The sequence below is a fragment of the Nannobrachium achirus genome, assembly GCF_963921795.1.
Source record: "Nannobrachium achirus genome assembly, chromosome: 15".
In the NCBI taxonomy this organism is placed as follows: Eukaryota; Metazoa; Chordata; class Actinopteri; order Myctophiformes; family Myctophidae; genus Nannobrachium; species Nannobrachium achirus.
In genome coordinates, this window is record NC_137822.1 from 5,305,501 (window position 1) to 5,332,330 (window position 26,830).

The window sequence follows — 26,830 nt, forward strand, 5'->3', positions numbered from 1 at the left end:
GATTGCGTATCTTCCTAGATTCAAAATCTTTGGCAGTAACCGTGGAAAGCCTGCATGTTTTCCTTTCCGAATCAACCAGCTTGATCCGGTCTAGAGCGGAGCCCGCCTACTATATCCGGTACAACACAGCACAGCACGCGCGCCGCCCGTTTCCGTATCCGCTCCCCGAGCAGCAGACCGGATCCGCAACGTTCGTCGCAACTGGAATTCGACCCACAGGAAAGCACTACCGTCGTACGGGCGAAGCGCAAAAGTCGGCGCACGCGCGTTGGGCACCCCCCCTCCCCGACCCGTGTGTGTTTGCATTGTGTCTGTCTGGTGAGAACTGAAACTGCCGGCGTCGCTCTAGTCGAGCCTTTAAAAAAATATCTCTAACCACCACCACCAAGCACCGCTGCAATGTCGGGCAGGTCGGTCCGAGCGGAGACCCGGAGCAGGGCGAAAGATGACATCAAGCGGGTCATGGCCGCGATCGAGAAAGTACGAAAATGGTAAGAAAAAGGAAAGAAAGGAAGGTTACCTAACACACGAGAAAGGCTTGTTGGGGGAGGAGAGCGAGAGAGAGAGGGAACGTAGAGCGGAGGAGAGAAGAAACCAAAAAGACATGTTCAACGGCGTTTTTTTTAGATGTACTTGCAACTTCTTCAGGTGCACCGACCGGGGCGCACTTGCGCGACTTTATTCGATTGACTTATTCGATAACGATTCGATTTTTTTGAGCAGATCTTTTTTTTCTCTCTCTCGCTCTCCCCCTCCTCCTCCCTTGTGGGGAGAGGGAGGAGGGTTGAACCCAACAGAGAAAGAAGAAGCCATGTCGTTGCAGTCACACACGAAGCCATTCCTCCTTTCTTTCTGTTTTACAGTGGTGTGCTGTGCGGCGGCGGGCGATCGCCTAAAAAGGACGACACAAAAACTGTCCGTCTCTTCGCTCGCCGCCGGGGAGACAGTAATAATAATATATATGACGACTGGCGCTCTCGAGTCGGGAGTAGTTTATTAGTGCACTGGTTCCCAAGCACTGGGTCGGGGACCCATTTGTGGGTCGTGGACACATTTTTATGGGTCCTTTTTGTTTTTTGTTTCCTACATTTAAAATGTATATATTATTATTCAAAACATTTTCAATAAACATTTAACATTCCCATGAAACTATATATTTTTTTTAATGAATTAAAAAAACGAAAGGTGATGATTCTTTCAGTAATTCCATGAAATCAAAGCTAAATCTAAGAAATTCCAACAAATTAGACATTTGCTTTCAAGTAGTGAAATAGTAGTGAAAATAGATGATCTACAAGCTCACAGCGCCTCGTGAAGATCAGCTCTCTCACTAGTTTTGGGTCCCGGCGGGCAACCGTCTAATTTCTCTTTCGGGTCACGAGCTAAAAAGTTTTGGAACCACTGACTGGTTTTAGTGTGTGTGGAGTTTTAAATTAAGCGCTTTGAGTCGCACTGAAGGGCGGCCAGATGGAGAGGAATGAACGTGGGGGTTGGGAGAGAAGAAGGGATTGTACAGGGCCACTGGTGGTGAATGAACACGTTGTGACTCAGTATAATAAAGATTTAACAAATACAAAATGATGAAGACAAACGTGCTTCTGGATGTGTTGTGTTCGTTAATAGAAGGCTGGCCACAGGTCAAAGCATCCATGATTTTATACATGATGTGGTCACTCAGACAGTAATTGCTAGATCCAAATGAATAGGCTATAGCCCCTAAATATGTTAGGGTTGTATTTCTGTAGCCTAATAGCATTGGTGAAAAATTAAACGTATACTAACTGGCATCTAATCATGTTTGTAAGTTATGGGCAGTCTGAGCAATAAAAATAATTTGGTAATTCAGACAGTAATCCATTCCTAAATCCAACTTAATATAATAACGTTGCTACAAGATTTGGGTTGTAGACCTATTTCTGTAATAACTTGTTGTAAAAATAAACGTACGAAAGCTAGCTGGCATCTATAATCATGTTTGGCAGTAGGCTACAAGCATTAATATATACTATATCCAACTTCATATAATAACATTGCTACAAGATATTTCGGGTTGTATTTCTGTAATAACTTGGGATAGATAAAAGTTAGCTGACAAGTTAACTGGCATCTAATCATGTTTGTAAGTTACAGGCAGTGCATGCATTAATACTAGGCTACTTTGCATGATTTAAACATTTGAATTGTTTGCACAGATTTAAACTACCGGTAATTGCGACCGTAGGTCGCAGTTACTTGCACACTATCCAAACCTCCACCGGCTGTCCCTCCGTCACTCCCTCCGTCACTCCCTCCGTCACTCCCTCTGTCACACGTCACACGTCACACTTTTGCCCTGCTCATATCTCTGCAACCGTTGCCCCGATCCATGCCAGATTTTGCACACACACTCCTTGCCTGCCAAACTACAACCTCCAAGGACCCCCGGAGTTTCGGGGACCCCCAGGTCCCTGGGGGACCCCCAGGTGTAAAAAATTACCAAATGTGCAAAAATGACCAAATGACCACCCCAACGGGGCTGCTCACGGGGCATTCCCGGGGACCACCCACTCCTGGTGCTCCAGAACGGATGCAAAAGTGGTGGCGCCCCCAGTGGAGGACCCCCTGCCACTGCAGCTCACATAAAATGCCGTAACTCGGGCTAGGAGCGACCGGGAGAGCCGGGGCCGGTACCTATTCGTCCGCCTTGGCGGCGAGGAGACCCCACCCCTCATTTCTCACATGGCCCTCTAGCGCCACCATGAGGCCGATTCAGATTTTGCCCTAAAATCACGAAAATCACTACACAGTATGTCTACACTCATGTCAACAACATGGATCAGGAAGATTTTGGAAAAACACATTTTTGCTCTATTTATGGAGATAAGCGACCAACGGTCGCTTATCTCCCGATTAGGGAGTCTTACTGGTTATATATGCGTTGTCTGTTGTCAGGGTAACATGGTTTGGTTTAGCTTTGATTAAATTACAGCAGCATAATTTAAAGATGTTTCACGTCCAGGCTGGTAATGTCTTTATTATACTCATGTCAAAGTTGTGTCACTTTTGTGCCTCTTGCTAAATAGGGAGAAGAAATGGGTGACGGTTGGGGATACATCTCTTCGGATCTACAAGTGGGTCCCAGTGACAGAACCCAAATCAGCAGATGATGTAAGTTCAAGCTTTCTTTACCATACGACGACCACTCATGTTTGTCACATATGCAAATATATGTACACATGAAGTGTGTAGGGATGGGACGATAATCGTTATTATCGTTTATCGTGTTAAAAAGTACTCACGATAATCGTATCGTGGAGATTTAAGTTTATTGTGAAATACTCTGGGATGGGATCACTTCACCTTTTATTTGCCGAGCTGCATATCTGGTACCACTTAAACCTCTATAATTTGTAAAACGGACCTGGAAATAACATACTTGATACAGTCTTTTTCTTTTTTACTCTTTGCCAAAAAATAGCCATTGTCGATCTACTATTTTTTGGCAAATCTTCCGCCCCAGGATAATGGATGGCAGAGATTTTTTTTGATTATCGCGATAATAATGTAAATCGCAATTTCTTTGGTCACAATCATCGTGACAAGAAATTCTCATATCGTCCCATCCCCATCTATGTGTGTACATATATTTGCCTATGCCACAGGAGATGGCGTCTATATACAGTACATGCTAAAAAGGGACAAAGCGCATCACGGAGAAGTGAAGTTTGAGCATGCTGAAGCAAGGCTCAAATTTAGCTGAATCATTGTGCTGTTAATGAATATTAAGAAATGATTGATGTGTCATTGTGCTCTTGTTCTGGCTGCATTCATAATTGTATTATTACTATCTTGTCTCCTCTTATACTGTACCAAGTAAAAGCATTTTAGCCAGTTCACACTACTGTCATAAACATTGGAAGGCACATTTTACCGTTTCTTCTATGTAATATGCTCATAACTGAGCTCATAAAGTCTGCTATTAGGTTATTTGAATCACACTATTTGCTGGTATACCATTTATAGCGTTGTGTTTCCACATTAGGTTAAATGTCGCCTGAGGGCTAATATGGTTGTGTTTAGGCGGGCATTAGACTAGAGATGGTTACGAGTTAGGTTTAGGGTTAGGGTGTTGTTGGTCAGTTGAAGAAGTGGTTAATAATAATAATAGCTTAAATGTATATATAACGCCTGTAAAGAGACCCGTGAATGCTTTCAGTAATCACCTTCAGTAACTATGGCGACTGTTAACCAAACTCAATATTTCAGCAATTCTGAAACTTCAGTTTATGTGAATATTAAAAGACAACACAGTGTCTAACAACAGTGTGGCTTCCCTGTGCATCTGAAAGGGCTTTCAGACAGCTAAATTAATTATTGCGACCGTAGGTCGCATTTACTATCAAAAGCTCCAGGGGCTGTCTGTCAGTCCGTCAGTCCGTCAGTCAGTCACACTTTTGCCCTGCTCATATCTCCACAACCGTTGCCCCGATCCATGCCAAAATTTCCACACAAACTCCTTGCCTGCCAAACTACAACCTCCAAGGATCCCCGGAGTTCCAGGGACCCCCAGGTCCCTGGGGGACCCCCAGGTGTAAAAACATTACCACATACACGTCACACTTTCCCCCTACTCATATCTCGGCCACCGTTGCCCCGATCCATGCCAAAATTTCCACACAAACTCCTTGCCTGCCAAACTACAACCTCCAAGGACCCCCGGAGTTCCAGGGACCCCCAGGTCCCTGGGGGACCCCCAGGTGTAAAAAAAATACCAAATGTGCAAAAATGACCAAATGACCACCCCCACGGGGCTGCTCACGGGGAATTCCCGGGGACCACCCACTCCTGGTACTCCAGAACGGATGCAAAAGTGGTGGCGCCCCCAGTGGAGGACCCCCTCCACTGCAGCTCACATAAAATGCCCTAACTCGGCCTAGGAGCGTCCGGGAGAGCCGGGGCCGGTACCTATTCGTCCGCCAAGGCAACGCGGAGACCCCACCCCTCATTTCTCACATGGCCCTCTTCTAGCGAGACCTACGGTCGCTTATCTCCCGATTAGGGAGTCTTACTGGTCAGTTATCTGTACGACGTGATGATATGCATATCGGTACACTCACTGTATGTTGAACAATTTGAACAAAGCATTCTGCACTCTCCATGCTAAATGGCACCGTTACCCTCAATAGAAGTGCTTTGGCTTTACCAATAGAACACATAATATCGACCATTATTCATTTCTGCCATTTTGAATTTAGGAGAAAAAACACTGGAATGTATCAAGCTCATTCTTTTAATTTAATATTGACATATTTGTTAGGGATAGTCTGTATATACTTGCCAAAGCATATTGTCTTCTGTTTCTAAGTTTGGCCAAACCTGCTATGCTATGGTAAGCCTCCTTCCTTTTTCCCCTCAGTCCTTCCTTGAGTCTGTAGCAGTCTAGCTTTCTGTGTGTGGAGCTAACCTTGCAAACTACTTGACCGCTCAGTGCCAAATATTGTGTGCACACTCGCACTGCCAGTAGGGCACACAGTATTTTATACTTTACATAATTCATGTAGTTAACAGTAACACAGCTTTGATTGGGCTGAAACCTTGCCCAAATGTGGAGTCATATGTCATAGATATGTCATAGATCAGAGGTTCTCAACCTTTTCAGGCCGCGACCCCCAAAATAATCATATTTTAAATGGGGACCCCCCCCCCCCCCCCCCACCCTTACGAGCACTATGAGTTGAGGCATTACATTTTTTACATTCTCTCGAGACAGAGTCATGATGGCTACGGAAGAGGGACAACCCGAGTGGGTGTTCCCTTTTCTTTGAAGATGGCTTGCCAGATTGCATTTTGTATAACACGGTTCTATTGTGAAAATAGCAGATCTACTTGCTCACAACATCTCGCAACCCGAGCACATCTGAGCATTTTTTTTTTTTGATGTGCACATTGAGAGGAACAGATTTACTACATCTACATGAATAAGACTTAGAACATAAGATGTACTTTATTTTGTTGAATAACTACAAACTATAGTGTCCACTTTTTGAGTTGAGACCATTTAGAATGGTCTATTCATGTTTATTGAACTTCCCTCCAAAAGGTTAGCATACTGTGTGTGTGTCTGAATTCCCAAACTGTGGAATAAACTCCCTGTTGCACTTAGAAGGGCAGACTCAAGGTCTTTGCACACTGCTGCATTTTTCGGGACGAATATCGGAGTGAATTTCGGAGCGTGTGAATAAAAAAATCAACCTCACATTATGTCAATCAAGTTTGCACACTGCCGCCGGTTTCGTATTTATTTTCGGACCAGGGTTGATTTTTTCCGATTTTCGCAGCTGTTGCACTGAGTCCCTTGCTCTCTCTCTCTTTCCTCTCTCTCTCCCTGGCCTACGGCTTTCGGATTTCCAAAACGCAACGAAAACACGCAGTGCAGTGTGCAACCACCTTAACTCCCTAGCTTCCACCATGGTCTGAAGACTCACCTCTTCAGATTCCACCTTAGCCCATAGCACTTATCGTAGCACTTGCCTATCCTCAATGACTATACATGTAATTTAGATTTAGATTTATTTTTTGTTTTGTTATAACGTTTTTTTTTTGTTTTTTTTTTACTGAATAGATGCGTGGTCTACCTACGTTTTTTTCCCTAGATTACTATTTCTATGCATTTGATGTATTACCTTATATTGATTTTGATGTATTGATGTATTACCTTTGTTTACTGCAAGTCCCTCTGGATTAAGAGCGTCTGCCAAATGCCTAAATTGTAAATAGTAAAATCCTGCACATCTCTGGTAGGTGCTTGGCTCTTGTAATTGCTACTTGCATAGCTATTTATTTAAATTGACCCTCATAACCTTTTGCGCTCAAAAGTTACATTTTTACTTGATCATTAACCACACATGCATAACTTAATTATTATTATTCTTTATCTGTTTTTAGAAGAACAAGAATAAGAAGAAAGGCAAGGATGAGAAGTATGGCTCAGAGGTGACCACTCCAGAGAATAGCTCTTCACCTGGGATGATGGACATGCATGGTGAGTGGAATCACACTGCAACTCTATCTAGAAGCACTGGTTCTCAACGTGGGGTCCAGGGACCCCCAGGGGACCCCCAGGGGTCCTTGAGGGGCTTCCAGGGGAACCCCAGCTAAATGTCAATGTCTTCAATGTATTCAAGCCAAGGACCCCTTAGCTGAGAGAGAGATGAAGCAGGGACCCCCACAACCTTTTTATAAATTCCATATAGTTTAATCGTTTGACAGCACGATCACCAGTGTATTTTGGATTCATGTCAATTTGTGTTTTCAGATATTGAACCACTCGAACCGTCAATACTTAATACACTTGACCTTTCACTCTGTACTTAGTCTGCTCTTTTCCCCCCGCTATTTATGTCAAAAATAGCCGATCTACAAGCTCTGTGAGCTTGTAGATCTGCTATTTTTGGCTAAGGTTCTCAGAATATGGACACCGACTAGGGTTCAAGTGGTTAATATGTAAAAGGAGTTTCACAAAGATTTGGAGGACCCCCTGTAATAACTCTTGAGGGCCCCCTGTTGAAGACCCCTCCTCTATTTGGTGATCAGTGACTAATATTGCTAATACATTATCCGTGTCCATTCCAGACGAATGCAGCAACCAGAGTTCCATCGCCGACTCGTCTCCGGTGAAGCAGGAAAACAGCTGTAGCACCAGCCCCACCCCCGAGCCCGCCGCCGCCGTCTCCCACCGCGACAACACTGAAGCCAAGAACGACCAGAGTCCTGACAGCAAGAGGGGTCAGACACACACGCGCACGCACACACACACACACACACACACACACACACACACACACACACACACACACACACACACACACACACACACACACACTAGGGCATTCACGAATAGTGATTTTTAGTATTCGAATTATTCAACCTCAAAGTATTCGAATAGTCGAATATTCGACAGGACTGGCCAAACTTGCAAATATTAAGTAAGCAAGAGGCGAACATTGTGAAAATAGCCGATCTACATGCTCACAACGCATGTAGATCTGTTTTGCACAAAAAACATTCTGTGGGCTAGAAATGGCCTTAGAAAACAATACACGTATGGGTGCGTTTTCATGTTAGTCGGAGGCCTTAGGGTTTTTTTTCTCGTGCTAATCAGTCTAAAAGTTCAAAATTTTGCACAGATGTAGCTCAGGGCATGCTCTAATGATTTAGCTAGGGCGCCCGAGTCTGCGAAAAGTGATGACTCATCACTTTTCATCACTAAAGTCGATGGGAGCCCAACTTGATTTGGCCACTGTGGTGACCCCGAATGTTGCAGACTCGGGCGCCCTAGCAAAATCATTAGAGCATGCCCTGAGCTACATCTGTGCAAAATTTTGAACTTTTAGACTGATTAGCACGAGAAAAAAAAAACCCTAAGGCCCTCCGACTAACATGAAAACGCACCCATACGTGTATTGTTTTCTGAGGCCATTTCTAGCCCACAGAATGTTTTTTGTGCAAAACAAATGCCTGCAATGGATTCAGCATGATGACAAACCCCTAGTTAGACCCCTCAGATCCTCCTTAAATACCCAGAAAAAAAAGTAATTCTGGGTATTTTCCTCCTGTATAGAAAGTCAATGGGAGCCCAACTTGATTTGGCCGCTGTGGCGACCCCGAAGGTCGCAGACTCGGGCGCCCTAGCTAAATCATTAGAGCAAGCCCTGGGCTACATCTGTGCAAATTTCGCGCTTTAAGTCAAAATTGCACGAAATTAGCATTTGCTCCCCTTAATCCCCTCACTACTGGTATAGAGCATTAATAAATTCATCCACCAGGGGCATTGACTTCCTATCTAGCCAAGCTTTATAAACTATATCTTTTTTAACTCATATAGTGCCAATCCAGAGAAGACTCGTGAAAAATACTCGAGTATCACATGGTGCCAATCCCGAGTATTCTCGTGAAAAGTAATATATTACTGTAACGGCGGATACATTACCGAGAACAATGGCCGGAGGTCCGGAGACGAAATCCGTCGCTGATTTCGCATCATCACGGCTCCACGAGCACAAAATAGTCCCATCCATAACATTGAGGTGGACGGGGGATCTCATCTTTAATGTCCATTATCTCAAAACTACACTTTAGAAGCTAGGATGGAGGCAGATGCTCGCTTATGTTACACATGTATAAAAGCTCCACGTGGACAACGATCGGTTCCGGCGCAGGACGCGATGACGTCAGACCGGAAGTGTTTGCGCTGTGGACTTCTGGCCTTCAAAATAAGATAACGGGGGTGATGCCAACCTGAGACTGGCATCGTGGACTTTATAATCCGTTAATTTCATGGGCACTAAATGAGTTAAAGAGAGAAAAAAAAAGAGAATATTCGACTTCGGTGAACAACATCGAATAGTGACTTTGATATTCGAATATTTGGTGAATGCCCTAACACACACACACACACACACACACACACACACACACACACACACACACACACACACACACACACAATCAATCCACAAACTTTCTCCAAAGATGGATAGGTGTATAAGGGATAGTGAATATCGTCACTGTCGGGTGGAAACCTCGTATATCCAAGTTTCAAATTAATGTTTTTTATTCGTAAATTAAAGCCACACTTCATCATAAAAAAGTGTCGCAGAGAAGTAGTGAAAATAGCCGATCTACAAGCACACAACGTCTCGCAAGGAAGGTTTTGGACACCCAACAACGACGATTTATATTGAAAATAAAAATGTGTGTTTGATGATAATCATTCATCAACAAAACCTTCTTTGGCTCCATAAGCTATTTTGTATAAAACAGGCATTAAGGGATTAAAACCCAAAAGAGACTACATTTATCTCGTATCACAATATCCCAAATCTCAGAATATGTCTAGTCTCATTTAACAATATCGATATATTATCAATTTTGCCCAGTCCTATCTAGAGGCCTAACTAGTCCCACGTAGCCAGACAACCTATGCTATATAGAGTCTGGAACTAGTCTCAACATCCCAACATGGAAGCTGGCATCTGTTCCTCTTTGCCGTTCTCGAAAATATAAATATTTTAATATCTTTACAATGAATTTATCTTATTTCCATTTATGCTAAGCAGTAGGCTATATATCGTCGTTGTCGGCTGGAAACCTTGTATCTCCAAGTTTCAAATGTGTACGTTCTTTCGCAAACTAAAGCCCTGCTTCATCATACAAGGCCATCGCACAAAAGTAGTGAAAACAGCAGATCTACAAGCACTCAACGCCTCGCACCGCGAGGCGTTGAGTGCTTGTAGATCGGCTGTTTTCACTAGTTTAAATCATTTTTAAAATGATAAATGCAAAACGAACGGTTATGGACATGCAAGGTTTTCACCCGACAACGACGATATGCTTCGATGATTTTGATTTATATTAGGATAAAGTTTTGTGAATTACTTCTGTCCTGTCGACGACACACTGAGGGAGAAAGAGACAACTTGTTCTTGGCTGTTACAAATACACAAAGGGAAGACGAGGCTGCAGCTGTGATGCCGTTGCCCCCTAGGGGCTGTAACTGCCATCCTTTCATCTTTCTATCATGTTGGTTGTCTGTCTCAGTCGTGAGCTATTTCTGATAAGATGCCTGCTTTGCTGTCTGTGTATCACCTCAGTTAGACAGGACTGATCTCTTAAATGTTCACTGACACAGGGTTAGTTCTGATATGTGGTTATTCCTGGTGTTTTTCAGTTATTATAACAGAGCCGTCATAAGTATCAAATACACAACTTTGGTTATTCTACTGTCAGGAGCATAGCGGAAAACTAATCTCTCAGACCAATATTGCGATTAAATTTGCGGATCTACAGTTCTATAGTCCATGTTTACAGTATAAATTCCACATCATACTATATACTGTCAACATATAAACTGCTGTTTGAAGAACCATACCATTGTCATTGCATATTTACCCCACTGACTGCAATTCATACTTTCACACATTACTGCCATTATTTTTTCATAATCATTTCCATGTTGAAAAATGTGAAAAATAGCCGATCTTCTGTGACGCCTTGTAAGCTTGTTGATCGTAAGCTTTTAGATCGGCTATTTCGGCTATTTTCAACAAGAGCAACATTTTTAAAGTATACAATTATTAAATATGTCAGTAATCTGCCCCGTGCAGTTTCTGATTATGAAGCCTAAATTGCAAACAGAAATTAGTTTGTATCCATATGTTCCACTCTTCCACACAATTGGATCGTTAATCGCAATGCTTTGTGTGACAAATACTCATGAATTTGAAATTGTAATAATGGTGCGTGTCATATGTTGTCTTCCTCAGGTAAGAGCCTCCCGGCAGCCTCCTCAGAGAGCTCAGAAAGAGCACCAAGTGCCAAGAGAGACGCGCCGTCCTCAGGGGACAAGGACTCTCCCTCAGAGAGCAAAGCCACTCAGGTATGGAGAACTGCACACATTTAACCATCTAGTGCACATCTAGTGCAGGGGTCTTCAACGTTTTCAGGCCAAGGACCTCTTAGTTGACAGAGACGAAGCAGGGACCCCCCCCCCACAACCTTTTCATAGATTCCATATAGTTTCTTTTTTTTAAGATTTGTTTTTGGGCTTTTATGCCTTCATTGATAGGACAGTAGACTGGCAGGAAATGGGGGGAGAGATGGGGAGTGACACGCTACAAATGCCATCGGGAATCGAACCGGCGACACCGCCAGGCATCCATGCCTATGTGGCAATGCCTAAGTGGTATGCGCCTGGACCAGTAGGATAGCGGGTGCCCCGATTCCATATACCTTCATCGTTTGACAGCACAATCATTAGTGTATTCTACCACACAAAGATTTGAAGGACCCCCTGTAGCAACTCTGAGGACCCCCTAGGGGTCCCGGTCCCCTGTTGAAGACCCTTTATCTAGTGTTAACCACTGACTCTCCCTCCAGAGAGCAAAGCCACTCAGGTATGATAGAGAAACACACATTTAACCATCTAGTGTTAACCACTCACTCCCTCAGAGCAAAGCCACCCAGGTATGGAGAAATCAGCTGATTTAAGATTTATCTCTGGGCTCTCATAGCTCCTCTGATAGGACAGTAGGCCGACAGGAAATGGGGACAGCGATGGGGAGCAAAGCGCAGCAAAGTCCATCGGGGAACGGGACCCGAACCCATGACGCGCTGCCAGGCTGGCACTGCAGCCTACGGTGCCCAGACCCTCTATTCTTAGTCAAAAGGACCTTAGTTATCCCAGAATATGGATGCTGGGGTTCAAGCGGTTAGCTACTTAACCCATTTAGACCTGAAGCTGATTTTCTTTTTCTTCTATATCCTATATCTCTGTCAAATGTTTAAAAATACTAATAATCTTTGTCAAAATACTGATAGATGATGTGCATTAGCTTGCCAAGAAACAGTTCCCAATGTTGGCCAGACGGGGGTGCTAAAAGCTGTTAAAATATATCTTGTAAACATAATAAACTCACTATATACTGTAGATTTGGATTCACAAAGCATACACCTATGTAACACATTTTGCTGTGTAGGTAAATATAAGTGTGAAGTGGGCTCAAGAAGCAGCATACAGCAGGCATTGTGTCACGGCATTCTGTGTAGAGTGAAGGTTCCTGCTGTTCCGCAGACTGCACGGTCTTGGCCCTCTTATCGTAACATGTGTGACGTGAAAAGGGTGAAATCACGATCACCCACCTTGTCAGACTGTCTGCCTGATCTGTCACATGCTGGCCTATGTGAGACATGAGGCCATGGTTACACCTCCAGAACACAGGACCCGGTGGTCCTGACTTGGTAGTACAGGGACCGCATGAGTCAGCAAGTCTGATAATATGCTGATAATATCTGCATGTTATTTTTCACTTAGCAGTCTGTCTGCACGTCGACTCGCACACGAGTGATTGATTATCTCTGCCAGGCTGCAGATGATTGTTTTCACAGTGTGTGTGTGTGTGTGTGTGTGTGTGTGTGTGTGCGTTCATATTATTACAAAGTACACCGATATTAACTCATATGCTGCCATTTAACAATACCTTCGTACTCTTTAACTGCCATTCGTCTCCATAGACTTCCATGTAATTCATAGTGCACGGATCATGCACACCCATGCCTAGATAATGCACCACGTGTGTCCACATTGCTCACAGCTTTCAAACAAAAAAATCCGAATGGAAATCCGTTCAGGCATTCATGAGATAGCAGCCATTATGTTTTACACTGTTGTGAGCTTGGAGGTCTGCTACCTGAGTTGTATGGGGGTTGTATGGGGGTTAAACAAGCAATTTCGCGATCGCTATCATGCCTACTAACGTTTTTGGGGTCCAAAAAATTTTTTTTGAAAAATAAAATAAAATAATTTTTATTTTTTTTATTTTTTATTTTTTTTATTCACGGGATTCACGGGCGTGGCAGGGTGGTACAACGGGATTTTTAAGGGATTCACGTTTTTGGCAGTTAATGAGTTAAGCTTCATATGTCATGTACATGCTGCCAGCAGGCCAAAAAAAGAAGAAGAAACATTTTTCTTTTTAGAGATAATTAATAAATATATTTAATAAATATTACAAATTTAATTTAAATTCACAAATAAAACATTGTCCTTACACAGTACACAAAAAAAATATTATAATTAAATTAATACCTTGAAACAAAAAACAACTAAGTGGAAAAAGCGGCAGGACTGGCTCAGTATACAGTGTATTCTCCATTTGAGAGTGTGTATCTGAGCCAGTCTTGCATCCTTTATTTTGGAGTGCCGCTTTTACCAGAGCTTGTGGCTTGTTATCTGCGTCTCTGCTCAACTAATCTCTCAGGAACAAAACGGAGAGGGCCTTTTCTTTGACGATGGCTAGCCAGATTGCTGCTCAGCTAGTGTGGAAGCTTGTTGATACAGCCAGGGAAACTCATATAGAGCCTTCTTCTGGATCAGTGTGCTGTTAGTCTGAGAGAAAGAGAGAGAGAGAGAGAGAGTTAGTCCACTGTTTTTCAGTTAGTCCACTGTTTGGGTCCATGTTTGGGTCGCGGACCAATTTTTATGGGTTGCGATTTCAAAAGATTTTTAACATTTTAAACCAAAAAAATAATCATAAATAAAATAATAATAATAATAATAATTTCCATAAATAAATGAGGGAAAAAAATGTTGGAAGTGAAAATAGCAGATCTACAAGCTCACAGGAAACGAAGCATTGTGAGCTTGTAGATCTGCTATTTTCACTAGTTTGTGGTCCTGGAAAAAAATCTCTTTTGGGTGTGTTTAATACCCATGTGTCTACCTTTATATTCTGTAGGTCCAGCATCTGTTTCTTTAACAGAGTGGAGTTCTGGTAGTGATATTTCAGCAGATCCCTGACTTCCCCCAGCACATATCGCAGGTTCTTGCTGATCTCAGACTCTCCTTCCTGGGCAGAGCTGTTAGGCGAGTCCCTGGTCTGATCCTGGCCTCCAAGACTCTGGTTCAACATCTGACCAATCATCTTCTCATACACCTCCAAGAAACCCACCATTAGGACCTTCTTTTCACTTTTCTGAAAGAGAGAAAGATATATAGTAAATACTGTGTGTGTGTGTGTGTGGGTGTGTGTGTGTGTGTGGGTGTGGGTGTGGGTGGGTGTGTGTGTGTGTGTGTGTGTGTGTGTGTGTGTGTGTGCGTGCGCGTGCGCCTGCGTGCATGCGTACCTACCTCTATGTTGCTGTCTTTTAGGAAGTCAAGGGAGAACACCGGAACTCCATTAAATCCCTCCAGTTTGTTAACTTCCTGAAAAGTCAACAAAAACAAAAACGATACAGTTAATGTGTTTTAGCTCTGTGTGAGTGTGCACCCACCCGTATTGCCATCTTTGTGAGAATCAACTTTCAAGACTGTTATTAGCAGTGGTTCCCAAAATTTGCAGATCGAGACGCAAAAGAGAAATTAGACGTTTGCCCGGGACCCAAACTAGTGAAAAAAACAACAGATCGGCTATTTACACTACTTCTTAACCATTGGTTTTCTAATTTATGGAATTTCTTAGATTTTCTTTTATTTATAATGAACTTACTTCAACTAGATTCCATATAGTTTCATCGTTTGACAGCACAATCAGTGTGTTTTGGATTCATGTCAATTTGTGTTTTCAGATATTTAACCACTTGAACCGTCAATACTTAATGAACTTGACCTTTCACTCTGTACTTAGTCTGCTCTTTTTCCCCCTCTACACCAAACCTCTTTGCCCAAAATAGCTGATTTACAAGCTCACAACGCCTCACGCTGCTTGGTGTGAGCTTGTAGATCTGTTATGTTTGGCTAAACTTCTCAGAATATGGGTGCTAGTGGTTAATATTAAAAAGGAGAAAAAAGGTTTCTATTACACAAAGATTTGGAGGACCCCCTGTAGTAACTCTGAGGACCCCCTGTTGAAGACCCCTGCTATATAGCAACATATTTTTTAATTTACTCTTTTCTTAATTTTTGAATAAATATTACGTTTTTCAGAAAACCTAGGCGATTTTTTGAATCGGCCCCAGGCCTAAATGGGTTGAGGTCAGGTAGTAGATAGTAGGTGTAGTAACCATGCAGTTACAGTACTTACATAGTGCGGGTAGAGTTTTGTCAGAGCTTTGTTCATCCCGTCATTCATAGCACCCAGACCAAGGGACAGACACACACTGAGACACAACACACGCTTTACAACCGACGCCATGCTTAACGCTCCGCTGTACTGTCACAGGTTCAACTAAGTCCAGTCAGTCTCGCCTGGCAAGAGATTGACTGTCTGTTATTTCTGTTTGTTCGATTGAGTTTAGTGAAGTCTGATACTACTACTTATACTGTACCATGAGAGAGCGAGACAGAGAGGTGTGAAAACTGTGGTTGTGGAGAATTTCCCTTAAATCAAGGAAATTCACAGAACTGATGCGCGGTGCCACACACGCATGCTTCCTTACTACGCTCTTACTACGAATCTTGTTCAGTGGAAGAGATAGTCTACACGCCACTTTAGAGTAAGCTGTGACGCGTGAGTTGATTCCATCATTTACATTTACCAGTCAAAGGTGCATGCGAGAAAATCCCTGGTTTCTATGCCAACTTCCATCCTAGATGGACAGACGGTGAGACGAGCATTCACTCATCATTAGGGCTGCAGCTATCCATTACTTTCTCCATTAATCGATAAGCACTTTTATGTGTAATAGGCCTATATCATTTTCTTTAGCTTTTCTTTTTTTATCAATTATCCATTTAAGCTTTATTTTATACTAAAATGCTCTACAGTGCCATGCAAAAATAGTGAAAATATCATATCTCTGCTGTCCAAAATATTCATTTTCGGGAAAATGAGCTCAAGTGGAGTTAGGAGGTTTTGACCGAAGGCTTTTTACTACTTTTCATAGGTTCAATATTATTTGAACCAACACACAGACATAAAGGGTGTTCAATAGCACATATTTATGAAAAAGAGAGAGGGCCAATCGGGTGGAGTTTGCTGGTTTGGCAGAAAGTGTGGAGTTAGGAGGTTTTGTCCCAAGCACTTTTTACTACTTTCCATTCGTTCAATATTATTTTAACCAACACTCAGATGTAAAGGGTGTTCAATAGCCCTGAATTATGCCAAAAAAATGGAGTTAAGAGGTTTTGGCCAGACAGTGACGATATGTCAACAACACATTGTAGATCTCCTAGTTTCAGTATTTTTGAAAGTGCTTGAATTCTTTTTCCCAATGTTTGCCTATAATTACATTATAGTGACGTTAGATTTGTTAGGACAAGTGCTGTGGTAGCAGGGGTTTGACGCATTATTAACACATAGCATACTACATATGACTGTCAGACAGACAGCTGCAGCCTGGAAATGGGCATGCGGTTATGCATGGTAGAGGCGCTCACCACGGATATCCCCCTAGCCCTACACTCACTCACGCATGCATGCATGCATGCAGCACGGTGTTCATTTTAAAAGAACTTCCTTTGTGTCACCAGAAAACCCCTGAAACTGCTTTTCAGGAATTTCCACTTCATGTTCAGGTGAAAAGAGAACCGAAAAAAAAAGGCTGTCAGAGGGCTCCCGTCCTCACACAGCGCCTGCTGACGTGCACACACATTTTATGAATTACATTTAATTAAACCCGCACAGGGTAAGTGCAATATCATGATGACTGGCTGCTTGGCTTCTTCATTCGTAGGTCACATGCCAAACTAACCCCCCGAGCCCACACATTTGGCAAAACTACCGCCAAATCCTTCCATGATGGATTTCATGTAATTTTCATAATTGCAGGCAGTTAGTCGCTTTTTACCTTGTATCGTCGCTGTCGGGTGGAAACCTTCTATCCCCTTTTTTTGGTTTTTCGTTGTCTTTTTTTTTTTTTTTGTTGTAAATGAATGCCCTAGGCCTAGTACTTAAATTGTAATAAAGCATTGCACAAATGAACCCTCGCATCCTTACAGTATACTCTTGAGGAGAACTTTAGCCAAACATAGCGGTTGCGAGGTGTTGAGAGCTTGTAGATCTGCTATTTTTGGCTAATAGGTTTGGTGTAGAGGTAAAAAAAGAGCAGACAAAGAGAAGTACAGAATGAGAGGTCAAGTTTACCAGTAAGACTCCCTAATCGGGAGATAAGCGACCGTAGGTGGCTTATCTCCACAAATAGGGCAAAAATGTGTTTTTCCAAAATCTTCCTGATCCATGTTGATGACATGAGTGTAGACATGCTGTGTAGTGATATTCGTGATTTTAGGGCAAAAACTGTAGGAGCAGTGTCCAAAAATGTGTTTTAAAAATCGGCCTGAAGGTGGCGCTAGAATAGGGCCATGTGAGAAATGAGGGGTGGGGTCTCCGCGTTGCCTTGGCGGACGAATAGGTACCGGCCCCGGCTCTCCCGGACGCTCCTAGCCCGAGTTACGGCATTTTATGTGCGCTGCAGTGGCAGGGGGTCCTCCACTGGGGGCGCCACCACTTTTGCATCCGTTCTGGAGCACCAGGAGTCGGTGGTCCCCGGGAATTCCCCGCGAGCAGCCCCGTTGGGGTGGTCATTTTTGCACATTTGGTCATTTTTTACATCTGGGGGTCCCCCAGGGAGCTGGGGGTCCCTGGGGCTCCGGGGGTCCTTGGAGGTTGTAGTTTGGCAGGCAAGGAGTGTGTGTGTAAATTCTGGCATGGATCGGGTCAACGGGTGCGGAGATATAAGCAGGGAAAAAGTGTGACGTGTGACGTGTGAGCACATTTGGTCATTTTTTACATCTGGGGGTCCCCCAGGGACCTGGGGGTCCCTGGGGCTCCGGGGGTCCTTGGAGGTTGTAGTTTGGCAGTCAAGGAGTGTGTGTGCAAAATTTGGCATGGATGGGGGCAACGGTTGTGGAGATATGAGCAGGGCAAAAGTGTGACTGACTCACTCACTGACAGACAGCCTGTGGAGGTTTTGGTAGTAAATGCGACCTACGGTCGCAACTAAGTATCAACGATAGAAGATTTTAAGTGGTTAAGTGTCAAACAAGTCTATGAATCTTTCTATGAAATCCATGAGAATCTCCATCACACATTTATACAATATTTAGAGGGGGTCCCTGTGTCATCTCTCTCTCTCTCTGTTAAGGGGTCCTTGGCCTGAAAACGTTGAAGACCCATGCTATAGTGTGTATAGCTTCAATGCACAGATTATTGATTTTATTTTTGGCTATTCTGGTTATCACCGTTTGACTGATGATGGGTTCTTTCTTTTACCAACATGTTTAGATTACTATTTCAGTGCATTTGATGTATTACCTTGTGCTGTTCTTGCTTATTGTAAATGGCTCTGGATTAAGGATGCCTAAATTGTAAATCAGAATCCTTGTCCCTTTTTGGGTCTGATGTCATGCTGTCACAGTCAGCATGCATGACACACCCTGAGGAGTAGCTGAGGTACTGGGAACTCAATATGGTTATGTCTGAGTCATTTTGAACTCTATCTATAATGGCTATGTCTGAGTCATGGTGACGCGGTGATCAACCGCCCAAAAAAGTGGAAAGAGGAGCACTCGTCAGTGTAGTTCAAATATATACTATTCTAGGGGGCACGGTTCGGTTATGTGTACCCGTTTTTTCTTTTTTCATATTTAACCGATGAAAAGTAATAACTACATTGGATCCATTGAAACACAGGTCATCCCCCCCCCCCCCCCCCCCCCCCCCATTTCTTGAAAAGTAACAGTTTTGGATATACAAATACCAATTTAAAAATATAACGGATGGAAAAGCTCTGGTAGATCTGCTGTTTATCTAAAGATCTTAAATGAATTCTCTCCTAGATTGAATGGGTTAACCCATTTAGAACAGGTACACATTATAGTGTATCATTATTTTATGCTTTAACTATTGAAAAATAGCAGATATACAAGCTCACAGCGCGGCACCGAGTGCCGCGCTGCGAGCTTATAGATCTGCTATTTTTGAAAAATCGTGAAAATTTGAATTTTGACCCGATTCTATAAGTGTCTTTTGAATCCTTCTAAGATCTTTTGAAAAACCGATGTTTCTATGTCAGCAATCTGGCTAAGCCATCGTCAAAGAAAAGGTCCTTTTCACTTAAATGGAGCTCAGTTAGTCTGTTCTTGAGAGACTACTATGTCAGTGGTTCTCAAACCTTTTCATGTGAAGGACCCCCAAAATGATATATGTATTTGGCCACGGACACCCATCTCAAAATATTTCGTTCCAGGGACCACCCAGAAGCAAAATTTGAGTTACAAATGTTCGCTTTGAAAATACATATATTCAAAGATTTGCACACATTTTCACAACTTTTTCAAAAATAGCAGATCTACAAGCTCGCAGCCGCGCTGTGAGCTTGTATATCTGCTATTTTTCACTGGTTAAAGCATTCAATAATTCCTAGGCCTAAATGGCTTAAAACAACAAGTGATAATTGTGCTGATATTTACGTGTTGTGTTCTCTCTGTCGTCAGGACCTGGAGGAAGAGACCCCGCCCAGCAAGAAGAGCAAACTGGAGTCCTCATCTCAGGACTTTGAGGAGAATTAAATGCCCCGTGCTTTTCGGGGTCATTTTGGTCTCCTTCAACCTCCCGTACCTCCCTCCATTGACCCTCTAGATCATTTTGGGGGACAATGGACACCGCGCCGGCTCTCCTCCCTCTCTTCCTTTACTCCGTAATAGTTCCCAAAAATGCCCGTTATTAACCACTTGAACCCTAGCTGTGTCCCCCGTTCTGGGTGGCAAACCCAACACCGAGGTACAAGCTCACAACGAGGTTGTTGAAAGCTTGTGCGTCGGGGTCTATTTTTCGACGACGAGATTTGGCGTCGAGAGGGGAAATTAATACTAGCGGACCTAGTATAAGAGCCCTGTGGGACCCCGGTCAACTAAGTATTTAGGGTTTAAGTGGTTGATAACAAGGGGAGTACGGACGGACGGCTCTCTTCTCCCCAACCTTTCTAACCTCCGAACAGGGACGTGCTGGCCATTGGGAAAAGCGGGACAACTCCCGAACGGCCGGTTCATTCCCGGCCGGTCCAGGCCGGCCATTAGGAAAACATTTTTAAATAAAATGGCCTTCGTTCCATTTTGGGGGCTGGGCGGCCAACAAAGTAAATCGTCACTGAAACCTTGTATCTCCAAGTTTCAAATGTATAATTTTTTTCGCAGGAACAGCAGATCTACAAGCACACAACGCCTCGCACCGCAAGGCATTGTGTGCTTGTAGATCGTCTGTTTTCCCTAGTTTAAATCATTTTTAAAATGATAAATACAAAACAAACGGTTTTGGACATACAAGGTTTCCACCCGACAACGACGAAATATAACTCATGTACAGTAATTGGCCCACTGGCCAATGGGCCAATTACTGTAGCAGCAGCAGCGCTATAGGATCTCTCTCTATAGCGCGCAATGAGGGCCTCTCCAACTCTTTTCCCCGGGCTGAATCAGGGGCCCAGCATGTCCCTGGCCTCCGAACCCTTCCCAGGTTACCTAACCCGCCCCGTTCCCTAACACTCCTCCTCGGGCCCCCGCAGGGGGAGAATGGATATTACCTCTATTCATTGACCCCCTCCTCCTCCTCCTCCTCCTCGCTCCCTCACTCAGCTCTCCCAACACCTTTCACTAAAAATGCCAAGAGAAGCTCTGAAACCCAGGCTGCAAAATCGGCCTCCAGGATCAGGAGTTCTATAAAGTGCTGCTAAACCCAGCCCAGTTCCACAGCTCCCAACAAGAGATACACTGACCTGCATCTGTGACAACACAAAAAGAAAGAAAGAAAGAATTAACACTGGGGGATTTCTTTCGGCGCCGACGTCCACGTCGATTTGCGAAAAAAAGAACGACAAAAAAGGGTGAGGTTTGATCCTTTTAGACTCTGGTCTGAGAACCCGTTTGGAAAGTTTTTTTTTATCCTAATGGTTAGATTAGCTCAGGATACAAAAGAGGCTAATTTGGTCCTAGATTAGTGACTTTTTACCGGTGGTTCTCAAAGAGGGGTCCAGGGAGGGACCCCCTTACATGTTGTGAACTCTGCAGAGAAAACGTAACCAAATGGACCCTTTACAGGTCCATTTGGTTCCGTTGCACACTCTCAGAGTTGTGAGTGTCCTTGAAATGAATTTAAAACAAGTTTGAGAACCACTGGGCTTATAGGAAACCTCGACCCGTCATAGACCACATCACTTCACTCTTCCCAATTTGCCTCCTGTTAGACTAATGTTATACATTTAATTTAGGAAATGTTTAGGGTTTTTTTCTCAGGAGGGTCAATGCACTGTTATGGTATATAATCACAATGGATCACAGATAGATTTGCTGCTGTAGTGGATGTGTCTTTTTTATTTTGTTTTTTTTGTTTCTCTATCCATTTTAAAGTTCTTCATTCGGTTGTTTTTGATAAGTTAGTTCTCATAGGTAGAGGAAGAAGACAATGGCGCTGGTTAAGTTCCAACTGTTCCATAATTAGAGAAACTAAGCATTTGGTACAATAGGTCCTGAAGTTGTGCCTTGTGTTGCAATGATAAAACATACTTTTTTATTTTAGGTCAAATAGTTCCTATTTGAAATTTCTTTTGGTGCCATGTCTTGTTTGCCTTACAACTGTCACTAATTGAAGTTTATTCGATATTTATTTCAAGCTATAACCGTATCAGTTTAATATTGGCTGTAACAATTAGAGACTTGAGTTCAAACACTACCCACATGTAACATTTGTCTCCCGACAAATTAAAGAAACGTAAGACTTTTTAAACCTGATTTAGATGTAGTTGCGCACCGAAAGTAGCTAATCTACAAGACCACAGCGAATCACGAGCTTGTAGATCTGCCATTTCTTTTGTTGTTGTTGTTGTTGCCAGACACGTTGCGCAACCAAGTATCAACCAGAAGTCAAATTGAGAATTTCAGCTGTAGAGATGGGCTTATCGTGATAAAAACCACTCGCGATAATCATATCATGGAGATTTAATATATCGTGATATCGTCCTCCGTCGTGCACTGGGATCAATTCACCTTTTATTTGCCGAGCTGCATGTCCGATATCTCTTAAACCCTCTATAATTGGTAAAAGGTACCGTACTTAAATATACATACTTAATACAGCCTTTTTTCACTCTCTATCAAATATCTTTGCCAAAAAATAGCCGATCTACAAGCTCACAACGCGCCGCACGCGACGCGTTGTGAGCTTGTAGATCTGCAATTTTTTGGGCAAATGTTCCGCCCCAGGATAATGGTTTTGATTATCGTGATAATATCTTAAATCGCGATTTCTTTTGTCACAATAATCGTGATATGAAACGTTCATATCGCCCCATCCCTATTCAGCAGTTTACTCTAGTCTATACCTTGGTTAGGGCTGTCACGATATGACATTTTACATGACGATTAATTGTCACTCAAATAATTGGCGATTAACGATTTAATTGTGTTTTTGTCGTTGATAATTACATTTCTGTTTGGCTTTTAGACTTTGAAGTTGTACATGGTAGATATGACACATAACCTGAATATACAAAGAAATTACTGACATATTTGACAACTTACTACTTAAAAAATGTCAAATAATCACGATTAGACGATTATGTAATAATTGTGACGGCCCTATTGGTTACTGATCTTTTTTTGTTCTGCTTTAGGTAACACTTGGATCGTTTGTTTTAGGTTGTGTTCAGGTCTAAAGTTGAGATAGACTAGTGCAGGTACTAGTTTCCTGTTTGGACCAGGATGACGGGTCGTCATCTCTGGAAAAAAAGATGTTCTGTGCGTCGTTCACTACATAACCTTTTTGAACTACACATACATTTCCTGTAGCTCACTGTAGTAGAGGGTCCAGTCTTTTTACCACAAGCATTGGTCAGAATCCTCCTTCAAGGTGCTGTTTATTGGCTGAATCCATACGCGTGGCATCCAGCTGTTGGGTTTTTAAAGCCTTTTTCTTTTCTTCATTGACATCAATATGCGATTTTACTTGAATTTAAAGAGGAAGAATTCAGAGCTATTGGCATCCAGTGTAAAACCTCAAAACCTGTAAAATATATATAGTTGCAAAAAACATTTATTTAGTTGTAATTAAGGCATGAAATCAATTTAAATTCCTGTGAACCAATGACTTCATAACAGTGGGGGCTACATATGGGAGTATTTTATGACGACCGAATTACTTGATAAAAAAGGTTTTTGATTTCTTCTTTTTTAAGCAAATAAGCAGTCACATGATGGATGGAGAGAAAATGAAATACAAACGAGAATTGTCTCGAGGTTTAGAGGATGGATTAGCATATACCTCATTCCTAGTCCAGCAGCGCTGGCACTTAAAATGCTATGTATTGACATTAACCGTTACAAACAGCATTATTATGTACACTCGGTTGAAAAGAAATCTCACTTATGTTGTGGGTCTCACCTGATCGAGCCGATTGCTTATAGTTTGCTCATAATTGTGTGTAAAAAAGAAAAAAACGATCTGTGAGATTATGAAAACGTGTATGTTTTTTTTCCTTGGGACCATGTCGTTTCACTTTAGATTGATCTTGTACAGATTTATGGTTTGGTTTGACTTATTTATTCCATCAGTAGTGCTTGGTTTTTATCATGTACAATGGTTTGTTTTCTTAATAAAACTTCACAAAACGTTGATCCGTTCACAGTGTTTTCATGGGACTAATTAGGACTAGACAGGTGAAATTCTGGGAAATTGCAAGTGTGGTTGCACTGACGCGAGTCGCGAGGCATCCACTGGGAAATGAATTGCGTCTTACTATTTATATTATATATTGTGATGTCAAGTGAAGCATGACCAAACGCCTCTGTTGTGCAAAGGTTAACAAAAAGCAGGTTCACTTTGCTGGCAAAAGATTCTCTGACCAAGATCAATAGTGTGATGCTAACATAGAAAAACTTACAGCTGGAGTATTTCACCTTTATTAATGTCTGAGCACAGAGATTCAGTGTTCAAATCCTGATCCTCCTACCATGCCGTTGTCAAGGTTAAAACACAATAGTAAAAAGTCAAAAGCACTAAGAGACAGCTGCTCAGAGGGACTGAATGACAGTCTAGAGGTCTGATGAACAGATTCTCAGCATAGAGTTTCCATCCCAATGTGGTTCAATGCTGGAGTACTTTGACATGTTCAAGGCTAAAATACAAAAGCACAAGGAGACATTTTATCACAGCAACTAAGTGATGGTTTAGTGGACTAATGATCAATCTCTGATTATGTTCTGTGTTAAAATCCCAGTCAACCTGTAGATCCATGCTAGAGTGTTTCACCTTTATTAACTGAAGGCTAACATACAACAGAGTCTGGTGATTGTACTGTAGTCTGTAGAGGTTTAAAGATCAGACACTGAGCGCAGAGATTAAGTATTCAAATCCCAGTCCTCCTCGTGGGAACTTTCACATTTTCAAAAGACAAAAGAACAAGTCAAGAGCACTAAAAGAAACTTCAGCTCAGAGGGACTTAGTGATGGTGTAGTGGTATGATGAACAGCCATTCAGCACAGATATTTCATGTTCAAATTCCAGCCTGTCCCTCAGGGGCAAAAATAGCAGACCTCCAAGCTCACAACGCGTCACACTGAGACACGTTGTGAGCTTGGAGGTCGGCTATTTTCGGTGTTTGATACCACACTGAACAAAACATAAATAAGTCAATACTGGAGATGTGGCGTACGGTGCGGCACACAGATTTCTACACAGAGGGCAATTCTTTCAACATAAGATGCTGCATTCAAGTTCAGCAGAGTTTGGACAAGGCAATTGTCTTGAATGCTGCCTTCAGGTATGGCACGGAAAAGGGGCATTTGCATTTCTTTCACCACAGTAAAAACTGCATTCATGGAGAGGGCACTTTTTACAGGCGGATAAAAGGGCAAGGGGCTTCAAGCCCCCTTTGATGACTGTGTGCACGTGCCAGCTGTCCCTCTATGGTTCAATATGAAGGGTGGTCCTGTGGGGGAGGACCCCCAGGAAATACATCTAGGGCAGGGCAGCATCCTCGTTCAATAGAAGAATAGAGTCCGCAACACTGGTATACTCAGCTCTGTTGCTTCAACGTTTTGATCCATTTGGATCTTCTTCAGGAATAGTATAAAGAAATGGGTGTGTACCATTATAAAGACTAGCATCCACTATGATTGGCTATCACAATGAGTGGTGATTGGAACCACCACCTAAGTTCATACCAATCAGGCACTACCAATCAGGCCATTTCTCCATTAATAAAAGGCAATAATAAACACAAACCCAACATGTTTGCATCATACCTGCCAACCTCAACCTGTCAGAAAACAGGAGATTTCTTGGGGGAGGGTGGTGGGGTCATGACTGCAAAAAGTAGGCGCACAGAAATTGATTTGATGACTTGAGCAATGTAAGACCCATCTTTAATAATAATGCAGTCATGACTTAAATGAATATCTGTGTATGACGGCATGCAATACACACACACACACACACACACACACACACACACACACACACACACACACACACACACACACACTCTTTATTGGTACTGTACTGCTCTTGTCTTTGTTTTGTTTTTTTCCCTCTTATCTATCTTTTCTTACGTCTCTGTAACTTTGTAAATAACTGTATAGGCCTACTGCTGTGCTACTACTGGACAACTGAATTTCCCCCTTGGGATAATAAAGGTAGTCTATCTATCTATCTATCTATCCACACACACACACACACACACACACACACACACACACACACACACACACACACACACACACACACACACACACACACACACACACACACACACACACACACACACACACGTCTATCTATCTATCTATCTATCTATCCACACACACACACACACAGGCAATTGAGGTCTATTGTTTAATAGGCCTTCATGCAAAGCAAGCAGGGGATTGAAGAAGTGTTATTGACCGCCGTTAAAAAAATTTGGGAGCGTTTAATATTAATATTAATATTAATATAATATTAATATCAATAATCATTAAAAACAAACTGTAGGAAACATAACATTAAGAGACCCATAATGTAGCCTATAATGCCTATAATGTAGCCGCGACCACGCCAAACGGAGCCAACGCTTGGGATACAGTTTGGTCTAATTCTGTAATTAAAGCAACAAAGTAGATTTATTTGAGGTAATTGTACTCTAAGTAAGTGTGTTAACATGTTCTAGGAGGAGTTGACCCCCAAACCCCCGTTGGGGAGTCGTAAACCCGATGTTTAAAAAGTGTGAAACTGAGTCAGTTGGAACTTAGAATCTGAACGCCGCCGCTCGATGATTGCCGATGAATGACGAACAGGCGACGCCAAGAACAGCAGCTGCGTTGCAATCTGCCGGAACCGGGATGTTGTTTCGACGTTTCAAATGCGTCAGGAACCGGGGCGGTGTTTCG

General features: G+C 42.7%; 1 protein-coding gene across 1 annotated transcript; it reads left to right on the forward strand.

The window, feature by feature from the left end:
- Positions 1-399: 399 nt before the first annotated feature.
- bcl7a (BAF chromatin remodeling complex subunit BCL7A) lies at positions 400-20,187 on the forward strand (the record flags this gene model as incomplete). Its single annotated transcript, XM_080743842.1, has 6 exons — positions 400-491; positions 3,063-3,147; positions 6,925-7,021; positions 7,612-7,764; positions 11,304-11,416; positions 19,910-20,187. 6 exons carry the CDS (start codon positions 400-402, stop codon positions 19,982-19,984), a joined length of 615 nt encoding a protein of 204 aa, XP_080599968.1. The 3' UTR covers positions 19,985-20,187.
- Positions 20,188-26,830: the final 6,643 nt, after the last annotated feature.